Below are 20747 nucleotides of genomic sequence, written 5' to 3'. Positions count from 1 at the left end.
AAAAATCATCATAAGTGCTTATGCCTAGCATTCAATAATTTCAACTACTTTTCATTAAAAGACATAATAATGAATGTCTCCTTATCTTCCTCACTTTAGCACTAGTACCTACTCTGGCAATGATTGAGGATCTAAGGGAGGGAAATGTGCTCTGGAGCCCTGCTCAACTGTCCAGCATGACAGCCCAAACTTTTAGAGATGCCATGTCTACCCTGGGAGAGATACGTAACTATACTACAGAACAACTGGCAGCGCTGAGAGACAAAGCTACAGAGGTATACACACACACACACACACACACACACACACGCACACACACACAAACCCCCACCCCAGATGCTGCCAACACAGCAAGAGATCAGTCAGTATTCATCCAGAATATTACGTTGCATATCCCATTCGAAAAAGAAGTATTTTGAAAGCGCATTTCAGATTTCTTTGTAGTTAATGTATGAAAGCATGATCATTGAAATCTTCAAATAAGTTAATGCTCACAAATCATTGTGTTCAGGCAATATTTAAGGACAAGTAAGTATATACATTTGGAAATAAATCTGTTGCTTAATAAATCCCATGGGAAGTTCCTTCGTTACTTTGCAGGCATGGGGTGATGTCTCGATGCTTAACGAATCTAAGATCGTGGAGACGGGTTGTGTCTCTCAGAGCTTTAATGCTAAACAACTCCAAAACCTTAGCATCACCTCACTGGACACTCTGGAGCTTCTGTCTGTCTGCCAGTGGAACCAAACACAGGTAACATACACCACACTATTAGTAACTCGCTGCTAAAAGTAGATGCACTTCCACAGTAGTAACAGTTACATAGCTTCCAGTTACATAGCATACACACATGTAAACATTAACACACACAACATTATATTAGAATATTAGAACTGTGAGTGTTTAAACTAACGTGGATGTCGATGTTGTGGTTCTTGCAGAAGGAAGCAGTCTTGCAGGGTTTTGTAAATAGAACTGGAATGAAAATGGCTAAACTCGGTGCACTTGAGATGGCAGGCTTGGGCCAGTTTATCTGCGGACTGCAGCCTAATGAAACCGAGCAGCTCAATACTACAGAATTCAAGTGAGATTTGAGCATCATTAAAACACACTCAATTTTGATAAACGCAACAGTGATCATTACTCAGTACTCTGTATGCTGATATGTAAGTCTGTTCTGCTGTGGATCAGGGATGCTGTGGGGGATATAGGCCGTGCTTCCTGTCCTTTGAGTGTCCTGGAGTGTTTGAAGAAAAAAGCTGTTGCTGCATTTGGTGGCCCAAAAGGCTGGAGTGAAGCTGACGTTAGCGTCATGGGCAACATAATTGGTCTGTTCCAGTTCCAGTAAATAACTTGAGTAATAATTGCAAAGTTACTTAATGATGTTCCCTGGGACAAGAAAATTCCTTAGGGACCCTGCCTTTGTCACGTTAAGGGTAAATAAGTTGGTTGGAACAAATAACTGTAGGTACAGGTACAATTCAGTTCACCTTAGGAAAGTTTTACAGTGTTGGTAATTGTAAATATGTCCTTTTAAGTGCATTTTTGCATTTTTTTTTAATGATCAAGCATAATTTTCTGTATGTAGCTGGCCTGAATGCCACCGAGCTGGGACAGCTGAACTCCTCAGTTCTGCCATTCATCCATCAGTCTGCCATCTCTCTCATCCTTCCTGAACGTCTGGCGGTGAGTCGCCCTGCCTTCCTCCTGTCCAGTGTGTAGCTCTGCCCTGCTTTTCACAGCAACAGTATACAGCAATACTCTTAAAAATGTATCATCTATTTTTATGATCATTCAACTGATATATGTTGCACTTAAGATAGCTGGTGTTGACTGTTTTCCTTAGATTAATTTACCACCCTCACAAAAATGTTTGTCAGAGGACAATAGCCATGCTTATTGTTTGAGCTTTTAATATTTATGTGGACTCTGGAGAAAAAAAAAAAAAAACAAAACAATTGTCTTGGGGTGCATGTATTATCTTTTGATTACATATGTGCTGTCCTTTGGCTTTGGGTAGGTAATAAACAAATTAAACTCATTATTATTATTATTATTATTATTATTATAAATTTGTTATGAGCAGGCACTGTCAGTGAGCCAGCTGAGGGCTTTGGGTCCTGACAACGCAGCAGCGTTAACAACGTCTCAGCGTGCTGCATTGGGAGTAGAGCAGAGAGCTGCCGTAGATCAAGCAGTGGGACTGGTGGCACAAAACCCTGAAACCACAACCACACTGCCACAGAAAGGAGGTATGTGTACCACAAAAGCAATTAGGGAACCTGGAAGTAAACAAATAAAAAACACAGACAATAAAAATTTATTGATTTATATCTTTCATGCACTGACGCCAAAGCCAGAACACTGGTTGATGAACACAATAAATGCCTTGGAGTAACTGGGCAAGCTATAAAGAATAAAGGAAATACTGTATACCACTGACTCCTAACTTTACTCTCAGTGAATAGTTAACCAAACCTGTGAAGACTGTAAATAATTTTTATATTCAGTAATGATCTGTAAGACCCTCCAGGTAGAAATGACAATTTTGGTAAGATCAATTAATTTTTCAGATTTCAGGTAAATTGTATCTATAACATGTCCTCAGTAAAACTTTAGTTATAAAAATATCAAAACAGAAAAATGTTGATTTCACCGTTTCGGTACACTGCATTATCTGAAACATTAAGAAGACTTTAATCTCCGCCCACTCTGCACCATCACATCATGGCACAGATCATTTGTACAGTATGTCAATGTATGTGTCATTATGATTATACATGTCAGTTTCCTTTATAAACCTTATAAACTCCACTACTAGGATAGAAATACATTAAATATTAAACACCATTTCCTCAAAATCAAAATCTCAGTTCATGAACATTTTATTCCTGAAAACTTTTTTTTTTTTTCATTCATGGAATTTTACAGGAATTTGTCAAAATGTTGATTACTGATGGATTCACGTTAGATTTTATACTGATAATGCCTTTTTTAAAATAACAGTGCATGGTATTTCCTTTTCCTTTAGAATAATGATATTCCAACATTCATTTCTGTGAAAGTTGTGAAAAAAAAATGTAACTTTCACTCTAACTTTCAAAGTATGCAAATTTGTGCATATTTAATTGGATGAAGCCTAATTTGCATAAATAAATGCTAACTTTTGATTCAAGTTCCAATACAAAATATACTTTGCTAATATTCTTGTAGATCGCTATCAACTGGCAAAGTTTGATTGTGGTATCTGCTGTTTAAGAAAAATTACCTTACTACCTGTAGTGTCTTGCCTTAATGTGGGATTCCACAAAAAAGTCACAGACACACCTACAAAAGGGGTGTCCAGTCTTATCCGGAAAGAGCCGGTGTGGGTGCAGGTTTTCATTCCAACCCAGAAGGAGCCACACCTGATTCTACTGAAAGCCAAGATCAAATGATTAAACAGGTGGAATCAGGTGTGGCTCCTGCTTGACTGCAATGAAAACCTGCACCCACACCGGCCCGCTGTGGATAAGACTGGACACCTGACCTACACATTTAACCATGTCGAGAAGTCCAGATAGTTTGACTATGCAAACTGGGCCCAAGTCTGTACATGCACACCCCTTCCTTAGCTACATAACCTCAGTTTGCTTGCTACAATGAAATGGTTTATAATTGCAAACATGTTCATTTTCATTTTCGCTAATATGAGACATCTCTCTCTGTCTTATCCAGGGGCACCAAAACAAAGCATGTTGGGACTTGCAGTCCTTCTGCAACCCCTTGCATTGCTGTTGTTGGGATATATTTGCTAAGAAGCACACCACTGAAAAGCTAGCTGGGAATATTTATACCTCAGTCTCCCAGATAGACATGACAGCTAATGCATTAATCTGCCATTGTTAGCTTAGGTGACATGTAAATAAAATGTTTTTCAAAAATTGCTGAAAGTTTAGTAGTCTGGCCTAGTTAAATCAAGCCGTCATAAAATCACTAGCAAAGAAGCAATGATTCCATCTGGAAGAAAAAAAAACATTGGCTGTATTTCACTGACATGTATCTTTACAGTTAGTTGTTATAAACCATTGAATGCTCAGGCTGGAGGAGTGCAGCATAGTGATTATGTGGCAGTTTGATAAAGATTGGGCCCAGATTTCAGCAAAAAATACAATACTTGTTTGTTATGCTCTTCTAAATGGAATGTTTCAAATCTAGTTTATAGGTATACATTTATTTTTATTGATTGTCTTCAGTTAGCTGTTTCTTAGCAAAGACTGCTGCTTAAAAATAAACAGACTGTGTTTTATATACACAAAGATAAAGAAATCTCTGCTGACCAATGCCATTAGTAAAGAGAATAGGGTAGAATTTCAGGAACTATAATTATTTCTCAGGCACATTTCAGTGAACATGTCACTCACATGGAATGTGCTTTAGGATACTTGCTGCTGCTACATAATATACATATAAATATATTTAATAGTCCTCTTTAGAGGAAACTATATCAGATGCAAGACTATAATATTATATTTTTGGTAACATTTATTTTGAGCCTTTTTGCATTCTTGATTTTACTTGAAATGTTGTTCAATTTAACAAATGAATCTTCTCATGTCTTATTAACCTGGGTATTTATCATCCATAATAGAGCCTGAGCTTAAATAAAATAGAAATACAATACAAAAGAAATGTGACTAATGATTTTTATTTACAATTGCCAACAAATTGAGGATTGAAGGTTATACAAATACTCCATTAAGTCCTCAAACAGGGTGGTTTGGGAGTATTAAATGTAATTACATGTAAATTTTTTTTTTTTAATCAAGAAATAAGGACTGTTTTAAACAAAACTGAGATCAAAATGGGCTGCTAGATAAATAATGAGCAAAATAAAATGAGCTGAAAACAAAGATTTTCCTCAGCTAGAACTTTAAGGATCTTTCTGAGCTGATCCATGTAGTAGAAGAAATGTTAACATTGGGCCTCATTTATTAATCTTTTAGTAAAGTTGTGTGTAAATGTTTGTACACGCCAAACTTAAATTTTCCACTGGATTTACAGAAATTTCAGAAATGCTGATTTTCTTTGTACTTCTATGGTTTTCTTGATCACCTGTAAAGTGCAAAGCATGTTTCCAACACAGCTCAACTGCATTTAGTGACACCCACAAAACTCCATAGAAGGTCAAGTGCACAGATGGCTGGAAACACAGGAAAGGCAGAAATGGAAATTATTTTAACTTATTTAATCCTTCTGGAATACCTCGTTCCGTCAGCTGAAGCATTTGTTTGAGGCACAGACAGACTGGCCCGTCCTCCATGTATACAGCTGTATTTCTTTTGTCATAACTTAATGATTTGTTTTATTAGTCTTAATTTATAGGTTTGTGTTAGCTCACTTTCTTTATTTTTTAAATTCTTTAATTAATGCCAGTAATATAACTGGGTTTCACAAAATGTTCTCGATTGTATATTCTTGGGCCCTGACCTGCTGAACTGCCAAGGAAATCTGTAAGCTGCTCAGCAGTCCATGCAAATTATATGATTTGAAGTCCATCAAATCGGGGTTTACATTAGTTAGTCTCCTTATGCGTAAATTTACACACACTCAGAAGCAGGTTCAGGATACAAGTGTTTTTCTGAAATTAAAGGATTTTCATGAATCCCAAATTTCTTTTGTAAATGCTCCTACAAACATTTTACGAATAAATCTGTTCGTATCCAGCTTGATTAATGATGCCCATTGTATGAAATTTCCCGTCTACAGCACTTCAAGCAGCCCAAAAAGAATCCTTTTCCAAGCTTTCCTGAATAATCATTTACAACAGCTTAGTTAATGGTGTTAACACAATGACAAGAGCATCATAGAGGGAATATTTGGTGTAGGCCAAGCCCTATTATAAAAATATGTACTTTCATCAGTCTTTAACCCCCCCACCCCTCTCTCACACAGACACACACACACACACACACAACTGCTTTTTAAAGCTGCTTCTTGATTCAGACAGCACTGGATCCCAGAGTAATTCTTCTATGGCTTCAACATATAAAATTAGTAAATGCACATTAGTAAAGTCTATTAGAATTGTCTTAGCAAGACAAAAAGGCAACCATTTTAAAAGCTCATAGTAAAGTCTACTAGGATGATTATATATCTTTTAATATTAAACCCTTTAGATTGACTTAATGACAGCTAAAAACAAAATCAGGAATAAAGGTGTAACTCATTAGGATTACATAAATTGTGACTTAAAATCAAGTTATATAGGGGTTTTTTTTTCAATGTAATAACATTAAAATACACAATGCTTATTTATAGGGAACAAGGTATTTGTAAATATTAATAGCTAAGGCTCAGGTGAGTGCACAGAGCTAGGGGCTAAACTAAAAGTCAAGTTCAGTCTATAACCTGCACAGAAAATGAGCCTGAATCTTGCCCTGTAAAATCTGAGGTAAGCCTCTGATTTGCCATATAGCCTGAATCCCCTCTAACATTATGAAAGAACTAATCCATCAAACGAATCAACTGCTATATAAAAATTCTCTCAAGGTACTGTTGGAAACCTACAGACAGTGCCTTGCATAGGTATTCAGCCCTGTCGAACTTTAATACATTTTGTAGCGTTACAACCTGGAATATGTATATGTAACAATTTTACACATAATAGCCCATAATACTGAAGTATAGTTTGCAAAAAAAAATTGTAATTGTATAATTATCTACCCATCACATAGTTAGCTGAATGGAGTCCACCTGCATACAATTAAAGTGTCACATGATCTTAATATAATTCCGCTATTCCAGGACGACCCCAGATTCCTGGAAGAGTTTGTTATAGAACATACCTATACAAACAGCATCATGAAGACCAATGAGCTATCCAACCAAAGCCAGGAGATAATGGCACATTAAAACCACCTGTGTAGGTCCCCCTTGTGCCACCAAAACAGGCATGGACTCCACAAGACCTCTGAAGGTGTGCTGTGGTATCTGGCACCAGGACATTAGCAGCAGATCCTTTAAGTCCTGTAAGTTACGAGGTGGAGCCTCCATGGATCGGATTTGTTTGCCCAGCACATCCCACAGATGCTCGATCGGATTGAGATCTTTTGAGAAGGGGTGTACTTGTTCTGCAACAATGTTTAGGTAGGTGGTACATATCAAAGTAACATCCACATGAATGCCAGGCCCCAAGGTTTCCCAGCAGAACATTGAACGGACCAGCACACTACCTCTGCCGACTTGTCTTCTTCCCATAGTGCATCCTGGTGCCATCTCTTCCCCAGGTAAGCGACATATATGCACCCGGCCGTCCACATAATGTAGAAGAAAACGTGGTTCATCAGACCAGGCCACCTTCTTCCATTGCTCCATGGTCCAGTTCTGATGCTCACGTGCCCATTGTATGTTCTTTTGGTGGTGGACAGAAGTCAGCATGGGCACTTTGCCTGGTCTGTGGCTATCAGACCAGATAGGCTGGCCTTCGCTCCCCATGTACATCAGTGAGCCTTGGGTGCCCAGGACCCTGTCACCGGCTCACTGGTTGTCCTTCCTCGGACCACTTCAGGTAGGTAATAACCACTGCATACTGCAAACACCCCACAAGAGCTGCCGTTTTGGAGATGCTCTAACCCAGTTGTCTAGCCATCACAATTTGGCTATTGTCAGAGTCACTCAGATCCTTACGCTTGCTCATTTTTCCTTCTTCCAACACATCAACATCATTGTAACGAGATAATCAATGATCAGTGTTATTCACTTCATCTGTTAGTGGTTTTAATGTTATAGCTGATCGGTGTTTGTGTGATATACATCTGTCACGTGTTCCAATATTTTTGCTCACTTAAAAAAGTGAGTGGGGTCAAACAAAAAGGTGCCGTGTTCCAAGTTGTTGAATACAGCTAGGCAAAAACAAAAGAATTAGTCATGCCATTCCAATACTTTCAGAGGGACTATATACAGTCGGTCCATAGGTCTGAGACCACATTGAAAATCGGAGATTTTTTTTTAACTGGAAATAAACAGAAGGTTTTAGAATTTTGAAATATTTAAAACAAAGAAAGTAAATGTTCAGTATCTTGAATATTTAATATTCAAGATTCTGCACTATTTCTAGGTCTCTAATTAAATGTAAGCAAATTTGTGATATTGCCCATGTTAACTGCTTTGTATAAAGGTCAGATTTTCCTCATGCCTAATCTCTGCTACTGAAGCATGTGTTCAGACAACACTCTGATGGATTTGATCTATAATGGATCATAAGGTTCTGTGGAGTCCATGCCAGCTGAAGCGCACACTGCCATTAAATCAAAAAGGAGTCATACCAAATACTAAAAAACTCTGAAATTCATGTAAATATTTCAGAGAATCTATTTTTCACTCAAGTTGTTGTCAATAATATAATTTGTAATGAAAATTATTGTATTAAATTAGAAAAGAATGCAAAATAAAAGCACTAGTGGTCTCAGACTTTTGGACCCACTCTGTCTGTGTATGTGTGTGTGTGTGTGTGTGTGTGTGTGTGTACGTATATATATATATATATATATATATATATATATATATATATATATATATATGTAAATGCATTATTAATAATGGAAGGAATGTCAGTGACTGGGTAAGGGGGCATTACTCAGAAAAGCAACCAAGAGGTCAAGAGTACTTTTCAACATGATGCTACCACCATCGCTCTTCACTGTCAGGTTCTCAGGTTGATCAGCAGTGTTGAATTTCCACCAAACAAAGCACTTCATGCCAAGGCAAAAAAAAAGAAGAAATTATGCCCTCATCAAACTAGAAACCCTTTATCCACATGTATTCTAACATTCATAAAATATTATCCCAATTAAGTCCAATTTTTAGGTTGTAACACTACAAACTGTGGAAAAGTTCAAGGAGGGTTAATACATATCCAATCCACATTGTTATTTTGAATGCAGATGCAGAGTGATTAAGGCATATAAGATGAGTGTACAGTTTAAACACAGCTCAGCAGGACTTCACATTTTCAACTGAAGCTTCATTCAGCATTATCAGCTTTATTTACTGCTTCCTCTTTCTCAGGCTGGCTTCTCGGCTTTGTAGGCGTTGATGAAAGCCATGCCATGAGTGCGGAAATGTGTGTTAAGGTCAGCAGCTTTGCTGAAGTGACGTCCACACACTTTGCAGCTAAGCTTGCCATCCCCTTCCTCTGCTAGAGTCGGTGACCCTGGAGACTCCGCCCCCTCCGCAGCGTCATGGAACGTATTCTCACGCCGCTCATCTCCGTCTCCATCTCGTACTCGATGAGTGATGAAGCGATGGCGGGCAAGGGAGGAGCCCGATGCAAAGCACGCCCCACACTGCTGACACTGCACACCCTTGCCCCCTTCACCACGGTGACTCTGGATATGGCGTAGAAACTCCTCCTTGTCTTCAGAAACGAAACCGCATGGCATGCAACGGAAAGCCTCAGTGTCCTGCTCCTGAGCAGATCCTCCTCTGCTTTTTCGAGCCAAGCTGAAATGATCCGTGTTATTGTTTTCTTCTGCAGTCGCAGTGGTGAGGGCTCCATCTTGTTCGGAGGAGCTATCTGCAGCGTCAGTGAATCGTGAACTCACCTGGAACCAGTGCAGAAATCCACACAGAGGCCAGGTTTTATGGTCCATGTGAAAGCACAAGATGTTTTATTCCCTGTACGTCTCAACTTGTATTGCTATACTTCTGATATGCTCACAGATATAATGTAAAAAAACTGACTCTAAAAATGTGATGTGTAAAAAAAAAAAAAAATAATAATAATAAATAAAAAAGTGACTCTGTTATATATACTATGCTGTTACTAAATCAGTGGAGAATAAATTACCCTAAAATGGCAATTCAATGAGAGTAGGGCTGTCACTATTGACCATTTCTTTTGATTAATAATCGAGCAGTCGATAACATACGGCGCCTTAAAACCTACTTTTACAGACAATTGTTAACATTTTTTCCTAGCTAAATGCTACACAAAAGTGCTATATAAATATACTTCATTTAATCATAAAATTCTGACTTTTTTAATGAAAAATTAAGTCTCTACAATTACTAATGTATATTATCTATATATATATATTTTATTTTTTTTTTTAAATAATGAATGGCTTTCCTGAACAAATATAAAATACTGCAGTATCTGTACTATTACTTTTTCTCTAAGGTAGACAAGGAAGAGATAAATAAAAATATCAAATTCCTAATCTCAGTTTAAAATAACTTTATTACGTCTTTTTTTAAATAATTTGACTGATTTGTCCTAGTTACAGTAAAATCTGCATTAATGAAAACAGAATGTAGGATTTAATGTTGCGATATTATAAAAATGTTTTTATTTTCATAATAATAACTTGTACCCATTATTGTCAGAGGTGGTAAGAGTATCAAAAATAGTTACTAAACTAAAACTACCATTACTAAGAAAAGAAATACTCAAGTAAAAATAAAAGTTCTCATCAAAATATTTACGGTAGTAAGTGTAAGAAAGTATCTAGTTAAAAAACTAGTAAAGTAGCTGTTACTCGTTACGCAGGAAGCATCATATAAAACAGACTGAATGTAAATAAATGCATCTGATTTAAACTCGTATTAAGATGAAGACATTAAGATTGAGTGAAATCTGTTCCTGCTTGCTGTGACATGCCTGTAGCGTGTAGCGTTATCATAGAGCAGGTTGTCACATTCAAACTTTAGTCACTTAAATGTAGTTGGATGCTGGATAATTGAACATATTTATATTTTCGCACAGACACAGCACTTAAATTATCATTTAATCTAAAACAATGAGGTTTCCATTTTATTTTATTCACCCTCTGTTATCTTCCATTCTCTATACGCCCGCATGCAGGAGTATTTATAAACACTCTCCAACGTTAAACATGCTGTAATGGAGTAAAAATACATTTCTCTTTAGTAATTTTCTTTTCTTGCTTGGACCTAGCCTAGCTTTTCGCCATGAAGCTGAATGCTCTTCTTTGCGGTTTGTTGTAAAGCCAATCGTGCTGCGCATTATCACCAAATTCTGGAGTGTCATTTGCCAAACATTTAATTACGTGAAATTTTCATCGAGTCTCTTTTATAATCGAGTATTCGTGACAGCCCTAGCTGAGTGTACTTATTACCCCATAACAACGCAGACGTAAAACTAAATGAAAGATGATGAATTAATGAGTTCGACTTCTAAACTGATGGTAATGTTATGATGGGGTTATTACTGTTAGGCTCTTCTAAATGATCTCTTGTGCATCACCAGGACAAAATAAAGATCATGTGTTCATAAGCGAGCATCTTATTTTCATGCCGGTTTTTCACTGCATTTCCAAAGCACAGCTCTGAACTCTATGAGCCTTATGCTGACAATGTAATTAATTTTAAATGAATAGACTATTTTGTTACCTCTAGTAGCCAAAGCACATCTCACATATTTTATAACATGTTCACATGCAAAACTCTCAAGAATACAAACAAACTGCGCGTGTGCGTGCGAGTGCAAACTCTAACCTGTCTTTGACTGTTTGCTGCTCTTTGTCCTCCATGATGAATTTGCATATGTTTTTCTAGGACCAGCTTACTGCTAAAACTCTTTTTGCTCCCAGTGCATAACCTAAGGCCACAAGCACACACAGTAAAGCTCAAACTTCATAAACAACAGTTCACCAAGCAATAAAATTATCATCAGGTACTAAATGATCATAGTGAATTTGAATTCCATGACTGATTCTAAAGAGCTGCTTTAGCCTGGTTATTCACACAGAGGGTCTTGGCGTCTTATACTCACTGGCAGTAGAAAGACCTCTTGACGCCTTTGTGTTTGACCCGGAAGTGGCGTCTCAAACTTGAAGAGGAAGAGAAGGAGCCTTCACACAGAGTGCAAGGGAACCGCTTCAGCTCCTTAAGATGATAACATTCAACACACAACAATTAGGTATGCAACTTTGTCCTGACAAGTATCTGCATTCTCTCTTAAGCTGTATGACATCACACACATTATCAAATTGAATTGCCTGAACCTGTCTGAATTTCAAAGAAGCCACTGACCTTTCTGTGCTGCTTGGCCATGTGGGTGATGTAGCTCTCTTTGTCTGTGTAGTTCATCTGACACTCTGAGCAGCTCCAGCTCTGAAAGTTGGGAGCAGTTGATCTCTCTTTCTCTCCTGGGTATCCCTCTCCATCCTCATCTTCCTCTTTTCTCCACTCTTCCCCATCTGAGCTCTCCATCTTGACTGAGCCCTTCTGAGTCAGATAAGCTGCTGACTTCCTGTGTGAAGCCTGAACACAAGTTCACTCATTTATTATTTAACATTACATTACCTCTGCACATCATATGCATCATTTTAAGAAATTGTTGTAATGCTATATATTATAATATAATTTGAAAATAAGAAACAATAGTTTATAGTTGAATAGTTTAAAATATAATTTAGGGTTAGGATTGAAAATAGAAATTAAAGTTAAAATTGTACTACCCACTTGTCATTTATGATATAATAAGAATAGGACTGTACAGTATATACCCGTGTCTACCTCAGTGTTTCCAATCCTGGGGTCTCATTTAGCAAAGCGTGCATAGAAAAAGTTCTAATTTTACACACGTTTACATAAAGAAATGCTCCAAAATCACCATAAATTGTAAATAACATAAGGTACAATTTTAAAAATGGCTACAGACATTTGGAAAATATGCAATAGGGTGGAAATCCCTCATTACTGTTGTCTTTTCTGTATTTGGAAATGTAATGTATTGCAGCATGTGTTATATGAATTATTCAGTCATAGTTGGTAGTGAAATGTCAGACCTCTTTCCAAATTCTGACTGAAATGTGCCTGTGGCTAAAATTCCTAGCATAGAAAGGACCTGAGTGTGCAGAGGGAAGCTATTGCTGCCTTTTGTTGGCCTCTCCAGAAGTAGGGCGAGTTGCTGGCAGAGATCAACTAAAATTGCACTGAGCAAACAAGATCGATTGATCAGCCACTCATCGCTCTCCGCAAAGAGGTTCCTGTGCGCTTAAAAACACACAAGCTGCGTGAGCCAAATCTTCAAGTAAGGCATAATCTGAATCAATCATTAGATGTGTCTTTTCTGCAATTTTACTTCACATTTCATCTGTGTCACCTGTCTACACCTTGTTGTGAGCACCATATTCAGCAATTACTGTCAGTTATGCTGACATTAATAAGTTGGATGGGAACTCCACATAATACATTTACCCGTGATTACACTTTTCTGCATACGCATGGTCAAGAGTAGTTCTAAATATAAGCACAAGAACAACCTGCTAAATCACGTTCCATGCATAAAATGGAAAAATTTGCATAAGCACAGTTGATAAATGAGACCCCTGGTCTTTTACCTGCTTGCTACTTGCCTGAAACCTCAGCTCATTAGCAGCCTATTCCTGATTATGCAGTGGGTCTGCTAGAACAGGCAAACGTAAAATTTGCACTGCAGGGTGCTCAAAGACACAGCCTGGTTAATCCTTAACATTTAACATGAACATAACCATTTCAGAGTATAAAACAAGAGCCAAACCTTCACATGTTCCAGGAGGGACATCCTCTGTGTAAACAGCTTGTGGCAATCTGGACATTTAAACACATTAACCTTTTGCGTCACTAGATGAGTGTCAAAATGGACGTTGAGCAGGGCTTTTTGGGTAAAAACGGTCCGACACATCACACATTTATATATCTCCCTGTTAAAAAGAATTAAAAATAAGCATTACGGCTTGACTAGAAAATGGCGAGATCTCAAATATAGACACAGCTTTAGGACAAACCCACTTGGATTGCTTGGTTTTCTCTGAGAGCTGAGGGTGCTGGGTGCTACAGTGAGTGTCAGCACTGGAAGCAGATTTGAAGGCCATGGGGCACGAGGGGCATTTATGGAAGACTTCAGAATGAGCTGTGTGCATGTGATTCTTTACTGCATTCAGACTATTCACACCTCCAAACACCAGCTGACAACAGGGACACCTGGATAGAGAGACAGAGGAGCAAAAGTCAACAGTGAACAGAGGAGGACGTCTTCAGGTGCGAATGCCAATGTGCATAAACAGATATACTTTACTTGAGTATTACTAAAATTAAATACTTTTACTCTTACTTAATTATATTTCCAAGGGGGGGGGTTACCTTACTTTTCACTCTTTAAATTTTTATTTAGACCTTCAATGTCTTTCTTACAAATCTGGAAGGTCTCTTTTTCTCTCATCCAGCCAGTGACTGTACACTATATATCAAATTAAACGGGCTCAGTTCAACATCCAATCATTTCAGTTTAGCATCCACTCAGGTTCAAGACAATCAATATAGAAAATAACTATCAAGAATTGTGCTAATTTGCCATCTGTTGCCATGATCTTCTCATGTTACACAATGTATTTAATGCCATAGCTACCCATGTGTGTGTGAATATTGATAATCTACCAGACTGCAGTGTGGAAGTTGAGGATGAGCGTCCCTGGCCCTACCTCAGTAAAATGTTTCAATATGCTTGAATAAGCAAAGATTCATAAAATGAGGCATCTCTTTTTGCCTCCCTAGAAGGAATGAACTCCATCTAATTTGAAAAAGCATTCTGTGGTAGGTTTTGCTAATTTGCTCATTTTAACTGAATAATAACTATATTTACCCTGTTTTCTTTGCTAATGCCAGGTTAGACTAGCACTGATTCCAGTAGCTAACATAAATTGGCTAGGCAGCAATTCAAATCCTAGCTAATGCTAAATGTTGGTTATTTACCGGATGTTTTAATTAAACATACTAATAAACATGGTTAATTCATTAGTAAACTATGTAGAATTAATCATGCACATGACCAGCAAACTTAGAGACTGAATTATGTTTTCAGTTGCTTTAAAATAAAAATCACCTTCTAACAGTTTTGGATAGTAATAAAAGTAACTTATCTAATCAACTTTTCACATGAAAAAAATGACATGAATGTAACTTCATTTGATCAGTTAAAACATTTACTATTTAATACTTAAATAGATTTAAAAGTTGTAACATTCTCACTTTTACTTGAGTAGATTTTAACTGGATACTTCCACTTTTAACTGAGTAAGATTTTGACACCTTATCTATTTTTACTTTCACTAAAAATTGGACAGTACTTTTTCCACCTGTTGTTATGTATGTAACATTCACTGTAACTTTCACTTTCATACAGATGAGTCCAAACCTATGTCCACTACAAAGACCATTTTTCCCCTTTTTATCCATTATCCATTTAACATAGCTGCTCAGTTCTGACTCACTAGTTCTTTGCTCTTTGCATAATGTTTAAATAAAGCTTTGACATTTCCCTTGTACTGGTCTCCTTAAAATGTATGTTCCGAGTGACTGCTTGAAAGTGAGAGAAAAGAGAAGCTGGTGAGGAAACAACTGTTTATAGCTGTTAAAACATAAGCGATAACAGGAACAGGAACTTCTCACACATGTTCCACAACATTAAACACAACTAGAAATGGATAAAATATATGACGTTGTTCTTCAATAAATAAAAAAATGGCTAGTTGTGGCAAATTAGTATAGTTAGCATAAGATGAATAAAATACTTTGGGGTGTGCTGATATTGTTAAGTAACTCAACAGTAACTCCGCTTCACACTGGGCCAAGTCACACCAACCATTGATTATTTTTCTACAACAACATACCCCATTGTGTTTTATTCCTTACATGAAGTACATGGCATTAGTGCTGTGGCAGTCACAGTAAACCCAAGTTACTATGGTTAAAAAAAGACATAACTCACATGTGGGGTTTGGTGTCCTACTTGGCATCACAACAATTAAAAAAAAGGTTTAAAAGATTTTTATTTCATACATTAATTCCTCACAAACTTGAAAAATATGTATTTTCAGTTTTAAATAACCTATACTAAAATAATATGCATAATCCAAATGATTAAATAAATTATGACAGGTGCACCAGCATCCCTGAACTTTTTAAAACGAGTTGGTGTTTATGTGCAGCCATGAGTTTGAGTTGTGTATGTGTACCTGTATCCCAGCTGACGTGTGTAATGTAGGCAGGCTCGGCGCACGTGCGTGTTAAGACTGTGTGCCAGGCAGACGAGTCCGCATTCGGGGCAGACGAGAGGGTGGAGCTTCTGATGGAGTCGCTGGTGTGCAGCAGCACTGCAGGCATTCCACAGAGGCATTGGAGGAGAGCACTGCATACAGCACTAAACACACACACAGGTTCACGAACACTCATTAATAAGGATACAGGGCATGCTATACACACATTAAAGTAACTTTTCTGCTTTTAAACTTAATGGCATGATCAATATGTTTACAGTAACGTTATTACTCACTGTGTCTATTCCCCCCGGATCTGATTCCTGGAAGTGTGCAGCTAGTTTTTCTTTTGAGCCAAATGAATTCTTACACTCTGGGCACCTGCAAACACAAGTAGTAGATGCTACTGGGCCATTAGATATAATGGGAAAAGAAATTAAAATAACAGGCACAGAAAGTGGTGCTCTTTTAGCAATTCCTGACTGCTGAAATTTACATGTTTATCCTGTCCTTCTAAATGAAGGACTTAAATATGCAAATAAACTAAATAATTTTATTCCAGGCCCAAATGCACAATAAATTATAAAATAAAAAAAATAATTATGCTTTTACTCAGTACTGAAGTAATGAATACAATTATTCAGCCAATTTAGGAAAAAAACAGTTTTATTGCACTTTTAATTCAACAGAAAAACAGCCTTTTCTTTCACAATATACATTATAAGTGTCTTTACATGTATAAATCTTTGATTCACAATAAGGCTGGGCAAAGTCACTAAGTGGATTTTTTAAATTCTAGATATAAATAAAATTAGAAATAAAATAAGCCTCCATAGGGAGCTCTTGAGCTCATTCACCTGAGTCAAATAAAAAAAAAAAAAAATCTACTTGCTTTAACTAAGCTCACTGATAACACTGAGGATTCATTTATCAAGGAAGCCAAAAAATGTATTGCAGATCATTGTGCTGTGTTATTACCAATTATCAAAGGACCCAGTCATGGAAGCAGTGGCCAGCAGAGATGGAGAAAGCACACCTGTAAATATGTTTAATGAAAAAGCAGAGGAATTAATAAAGATGAGCAATTAATGTTTGGGAAGAAAAAAAAAAAAAAAAAAAAAACACCTTTTCACAGAGAAATAATATTATCTCTCCTGACATGTGCCCTTTCTTATTTTTTCCCCATTTTCTCCTCAACTGGTTACCTGCCAATTCCCACCCACTAGCTAACTCTCCCCTGCGACAGCTATCACGCTAACAAGTTTCTCCTCTGAGACATGTGAAACCAGCCAACCGCATCTTTTCGAACTGCTATTACAAACTATTATGCAATAAAAATATATTAAAATTTTATTTAGCGTACATTTGACACAAGTCACTGCTTAGCCTATACCTCCTCATGTGCGTTTGGACAAACTATTTTACTAACTTACCTATGGGCACAGTATCCTGTTGACCAATCATCTGTTCCACACTGACAGGTCTCATGACAAGGTGTGAGCACTGCATGACCAATCCTTTCTCCTTGTGCTCACGGGCGTGCAATAGCAGGCTGCACTTGTTAAAGAAGGCCAGCCGCTTCGTGCAGAGGTTACATGTCACCTCGATGCGCAAGGAGCGCCGATCATAGTGGCGCGCCAGGCTGCGCTCCAAAGCAAATGCATCCCCACACTCCAGGCAGCGGTACCCTGAAGCAGGCACGCCAAGGCCCCACTCGGGACGAGGCAGGATGGAGAGGTCTGGCTGGTAGCTGGGCAGCGGGTTCTTACTGTTGAGAATCTTGTTGAAGGTCTCCACCAGGCTCGACTGGCTGCGGGAGATCACAGCTCCGGGGCTGTTTACAATGGATGCCGGCTTAGTGGAAGGTACAGCAACTGTTTTCTGACCAATCGAGCAAATACTGATGGCAGAGGAGGATGGGGATGAAGATGAAACAGATGGTGAAGTTGATGTCTTTGTGACACTAGAGGCCACTTTCTGTGCCTTGCTGGCTGCAAACAGCATGGCTGAGCTTGCATCCTGTAAGGTTGACACTGGAAGCACTGTAGTCTTTGAGTCCTGAGGCTGACCCGACATGGCTGCTGCAGGTCTCTTAGGCCTGCTGACCCCCTTACGACCTCCTATCGGTATTTTAGACCCATCAGGGCCCTTGGAGATGCTGACTGCAGCTCCTTTAGCAGCTACTCTGGTAACGGTGCGTGTGATGTTGCCTGTGGGGGTTTTTACTGTCTTGATTCTAACTTTAAGAGGTCTGGATGGTACTGCAGAGGAGCCTGATCTGTTTTCGACAGATGCAACTGAGACTAGGACTGAGGGTTCCTCTTCTTCTGGTTCTACCATGTTTTCTTTCTCAACTTTTTCACTGTCCGATTTACTGTGCTCCTGTCCATTCCTCGCATTCTCCATTGGCTCCTCCTTATCAAGATCCTCCAAGATTTTGTCCTGCACAGTTTCTTTCTCTTCTAGCTCCTGTGCAGGGGTTGATGATAAGCTTTTCCACTGTGGACATGCTGGCATTTCCGGCTCAGGGCTCTCGGGAGAGTCTCTTTCCTCAATAATGTGCTCTGGGTATACCTCTGGTATGGATGGGTGTGTCTTTTCGAGGGTGTTGTTGCTCTGTGGTGGTGTCTGATGGGACACCAAGGGAGTTTGGTGTGGAGAAACAGAAGTGGTCTCTCCAGTTTGAGTGTTACTTATAGGCAATGAAGGAGAGGAAGGAGGAGGAGGCTGAAGCTCGCCGGATGACCCATGTCTGCCTGGAAACCTGAGAGGCGAAGACATCTGTATGTCTGGACTCTCCTGAATCATTAGCGGAGGGCTTCCAAGGTCTGGTTCTGATTCTTCGTCTTCAGATAATGCTTGATTAATCTCGGTCCTTGAGCTGCTGTTTACAGGCTGAGTTTGAGGAGTGAAGGCAGATGCAGGATGTTCTATGTCATCTTCATCAACTTTGGAAGGCGGCAGGCTGATGAAATTTGTGCAAGAGATGGAAGAAGCAGACGCAGGTAAAGGCATGTGAGGGGAAAAGTTGGCAGAGGGATTGGAAGGACCATCACCCTGGTTGCTCTCATCACCTTCCCTGGCTATTTTAGGAGAACAAGGGGACCACAGATGGCTTTTTGGTTGCATTTGTGACTGACTGGAGAGCAGGGAGTGTTCAACAACTTCTCCTGAAACAGCCTTGAATCCATTATGGATGAGCGGGTCCATTGGCATCAGGCTGTGTGCAACCTGGGGAGACAGCTGGCCCCCAGCCCTACTTCTGTCAGCTTCATCCAGAACATCACTTACTTGCCTCTCTGTGTTTTCTTCCTCATCTCTCCTGTTTTCAAATACATCAGCACATATGCTGTTCTTTACAATAACACTAACTACAGACGGGTCATGAGAAGTTTCACGGACTTCTGAGGGTCCGATAGGCCTTTGATTTGAACCACCGATTCTCTCTTTGGTACCACTGCCACCGGATTCGCTGTGATTCGCATCAGGATCCCCTGACTCAGACTGAATTGCTTCTTTAGCATCAATATCTGGAATATCAAATGCTGCCAACAGGTCATCAAAATCTGGGGTCTTCATGTCACCCATTCCTGTCTGACCAACAGATGCCTACAGATGGAAAACAAGTCCCAACAAAGCTTAGCTACTACTATAACAAGAAGGTTACATGCACAAATAACATTACGAAGTGTTTTTGGATGACGTTTGCCACAGAAATAATGATTGGCTAGCTTTATCTCCAAGTAAAGTTTAACCATTAACTAAGAAACTGAACTGAGAGGTTTCGCCCCAGGAAGTGTCCACAGAATGCTAACTTGTTAGCTAGTTCCTTTAACGTCAGTCAAGTACGAAATAACGTTCATTTCACAGCAGAGTCGTTTTATCAGCTTCTCTAATTGTCTTAACTGTACATACAAGTAATCTCTCTGACTTTAACGCCAAGTCGTCTACGTTAGCTTGCACAGAGTTTATAACTTTGACAGGTTTGCTCTAACAGATGCTTTGCTGCTAAGCCATTACTACTAGCTCGAGAGCTGACGTTGGCTAAATCGCAAACGGCTTCCTATTGGACATGTAGTGTACTACACGTAGGGCGTAAAGTGCACTGCTTTGAACCCTATTCAGGGCACCTAACTAGTGAACACGGGACTGTTTAGGATTCAGCCTTTCACTGCTAAGTAGACATAGTTCCTGCAGAGTAAACACTTCACCAAGCGCTTAGCTGCGAAAACTAACCAAGCTGCGTGTTTATTAAATAGTCAAGCTGTCTGCATGTGAAGATTCAACCATTTCAGCTGCAAATAAACCGAGCAACACATAACGCAACAGGTTAAGCTAACTAGGGCTAACCTACTCGCCTAGCTAGTGTTAGCTTAAGCGGCTAAGCTAGCTTTCTCGATTGGTATGGTGAAGTTGAAACCAATCTAGTGAGACAGCCTGCGCAGTTTGCTTGCGAGGTTAGGGTTTATACGGTAATCGTGACATGTAAAATGTGAGTGTTGCAAGTGCGTTAAATGCCTTCTGTGAGCTGCGGTTTAAAAAAGAGGAAAAAGTTTGGTTTGAACTTTACCTGCTCGAGCTGCTCCTAACTGTTCCTGGCTTCTGGCAGCCAGGGCGGCGCATCCCACCCGCGTCATCAGCGCGCAGCAGCGGGCTTTCACTCAGCTGCAGCGCTCACAACAACCGAGCAACCTCTTATCTTTTTAATACATAAACGGAAAAATA

At 39.0% G+C, this 20747-nt stretch overlaps 2 protein-coding genes across 6 annotated transcripts in view; one reads left to right on the top strand and one right to left on the bottom strand.

The window, feature by feature from the left end:
• The window catches only part of otoa (otoancorin), an 18179-nt gene extending 13634 nt beyond the window's left edge, over positions 1 to 4545 (top strand). For 2 of the 3 annotated variants that reach the window (XM_034314143.2, XM_034314187.2), the window contains 6 exons: positions 100 to 275; positions 601 to 753; positions 942 to 1084; positions 1192 to 1328; positions 1589 to 1686; positions 2087 to 2551. In XM_034314143.2, coding sequence (XP_034170034.2) covers positions 100 to 275; positions 601 to 753; positions 942 to 1084; positions 1192 to 1328; positions 1589 to 1686; positions 2087 to 2398 — 1019 coding nt within the window. In that variant the 3' untranslated portion in view covers positions 2399 to 2551. Of the gene's footprint in view, positions 1 to 99; positions 276 to 600; positions 754 to 941; positions 1085 to 1191; positions 1329 to 1588; positions 1687 to 2086; positions 2552 to 3717 lie in introns of those variants that run through there. The other variant, XM_034314232.2, reaches the window with a different exon arrangement.
• znf687a (zinc finger protein 687a) lies at positions 1322 to 20747 on the bottom strand. 3 transcript variants are annotated; one of them, XM_034314055.2, is made up of 11 exons: positions 20593 to 20747; positions 17456 to 19631; positions 17001 to 17058; positions 16319 to 16403; positions 16002 to 16186; positions 13780 to 13971; positions 13529 to 13691; positions 12037 to 12267; positions 11777 to 11889; positions 11500 to 11602; positions 1322 to 1729 (listed from the first exon to the last, which is right to left on the bottom strand). In XM_034314055.2, exons 2-11 carry the CDS (start codon positions 19608 to 19610, stop codon positions 1664 to 1666), a joined length of 3351 nt encoding a protein of 1116 aa, XP_034169946.2. In that variant the 5' UTR covers positions 19611 to 19631; positions 20593 to 20747; the 3' UTR covers positions 1322 to 1663. The 3 variants fall into 3 exon arrangements, with proteins under 3 accessions (XP_034169946.2, XP_034169976.2, XP_034169926.2); XM_034314085.2 differs by lacking the exon at positions 1322 to 1729 and adding an exon at positions 1910 to 2282; XM_034314035.2 differs by lacking the exon at positions 1322 to 1729 and adding an exon at positions 4672 to 9584.

Source organism: Pangasianodon hypophthalmus, chromosome 1 (genome assembly GCF_027358585.1).
Source record: "Pangasianodon hypophthalmus isolate fPanHyp1 chromosome 1, fPanHyp1.pri, whole genome shotgun sequence".
Classification (NCBI taxonomy): Eukaryota; Metazoa; Chordata; class Actinopteri; order Siluriformes; family Pangasiidae; genus Pangasianodon; species Pangasianodon hypophthalmus.
This window is presented reverse-complemented; position numbering and strand designations above follow the sequence as displayed.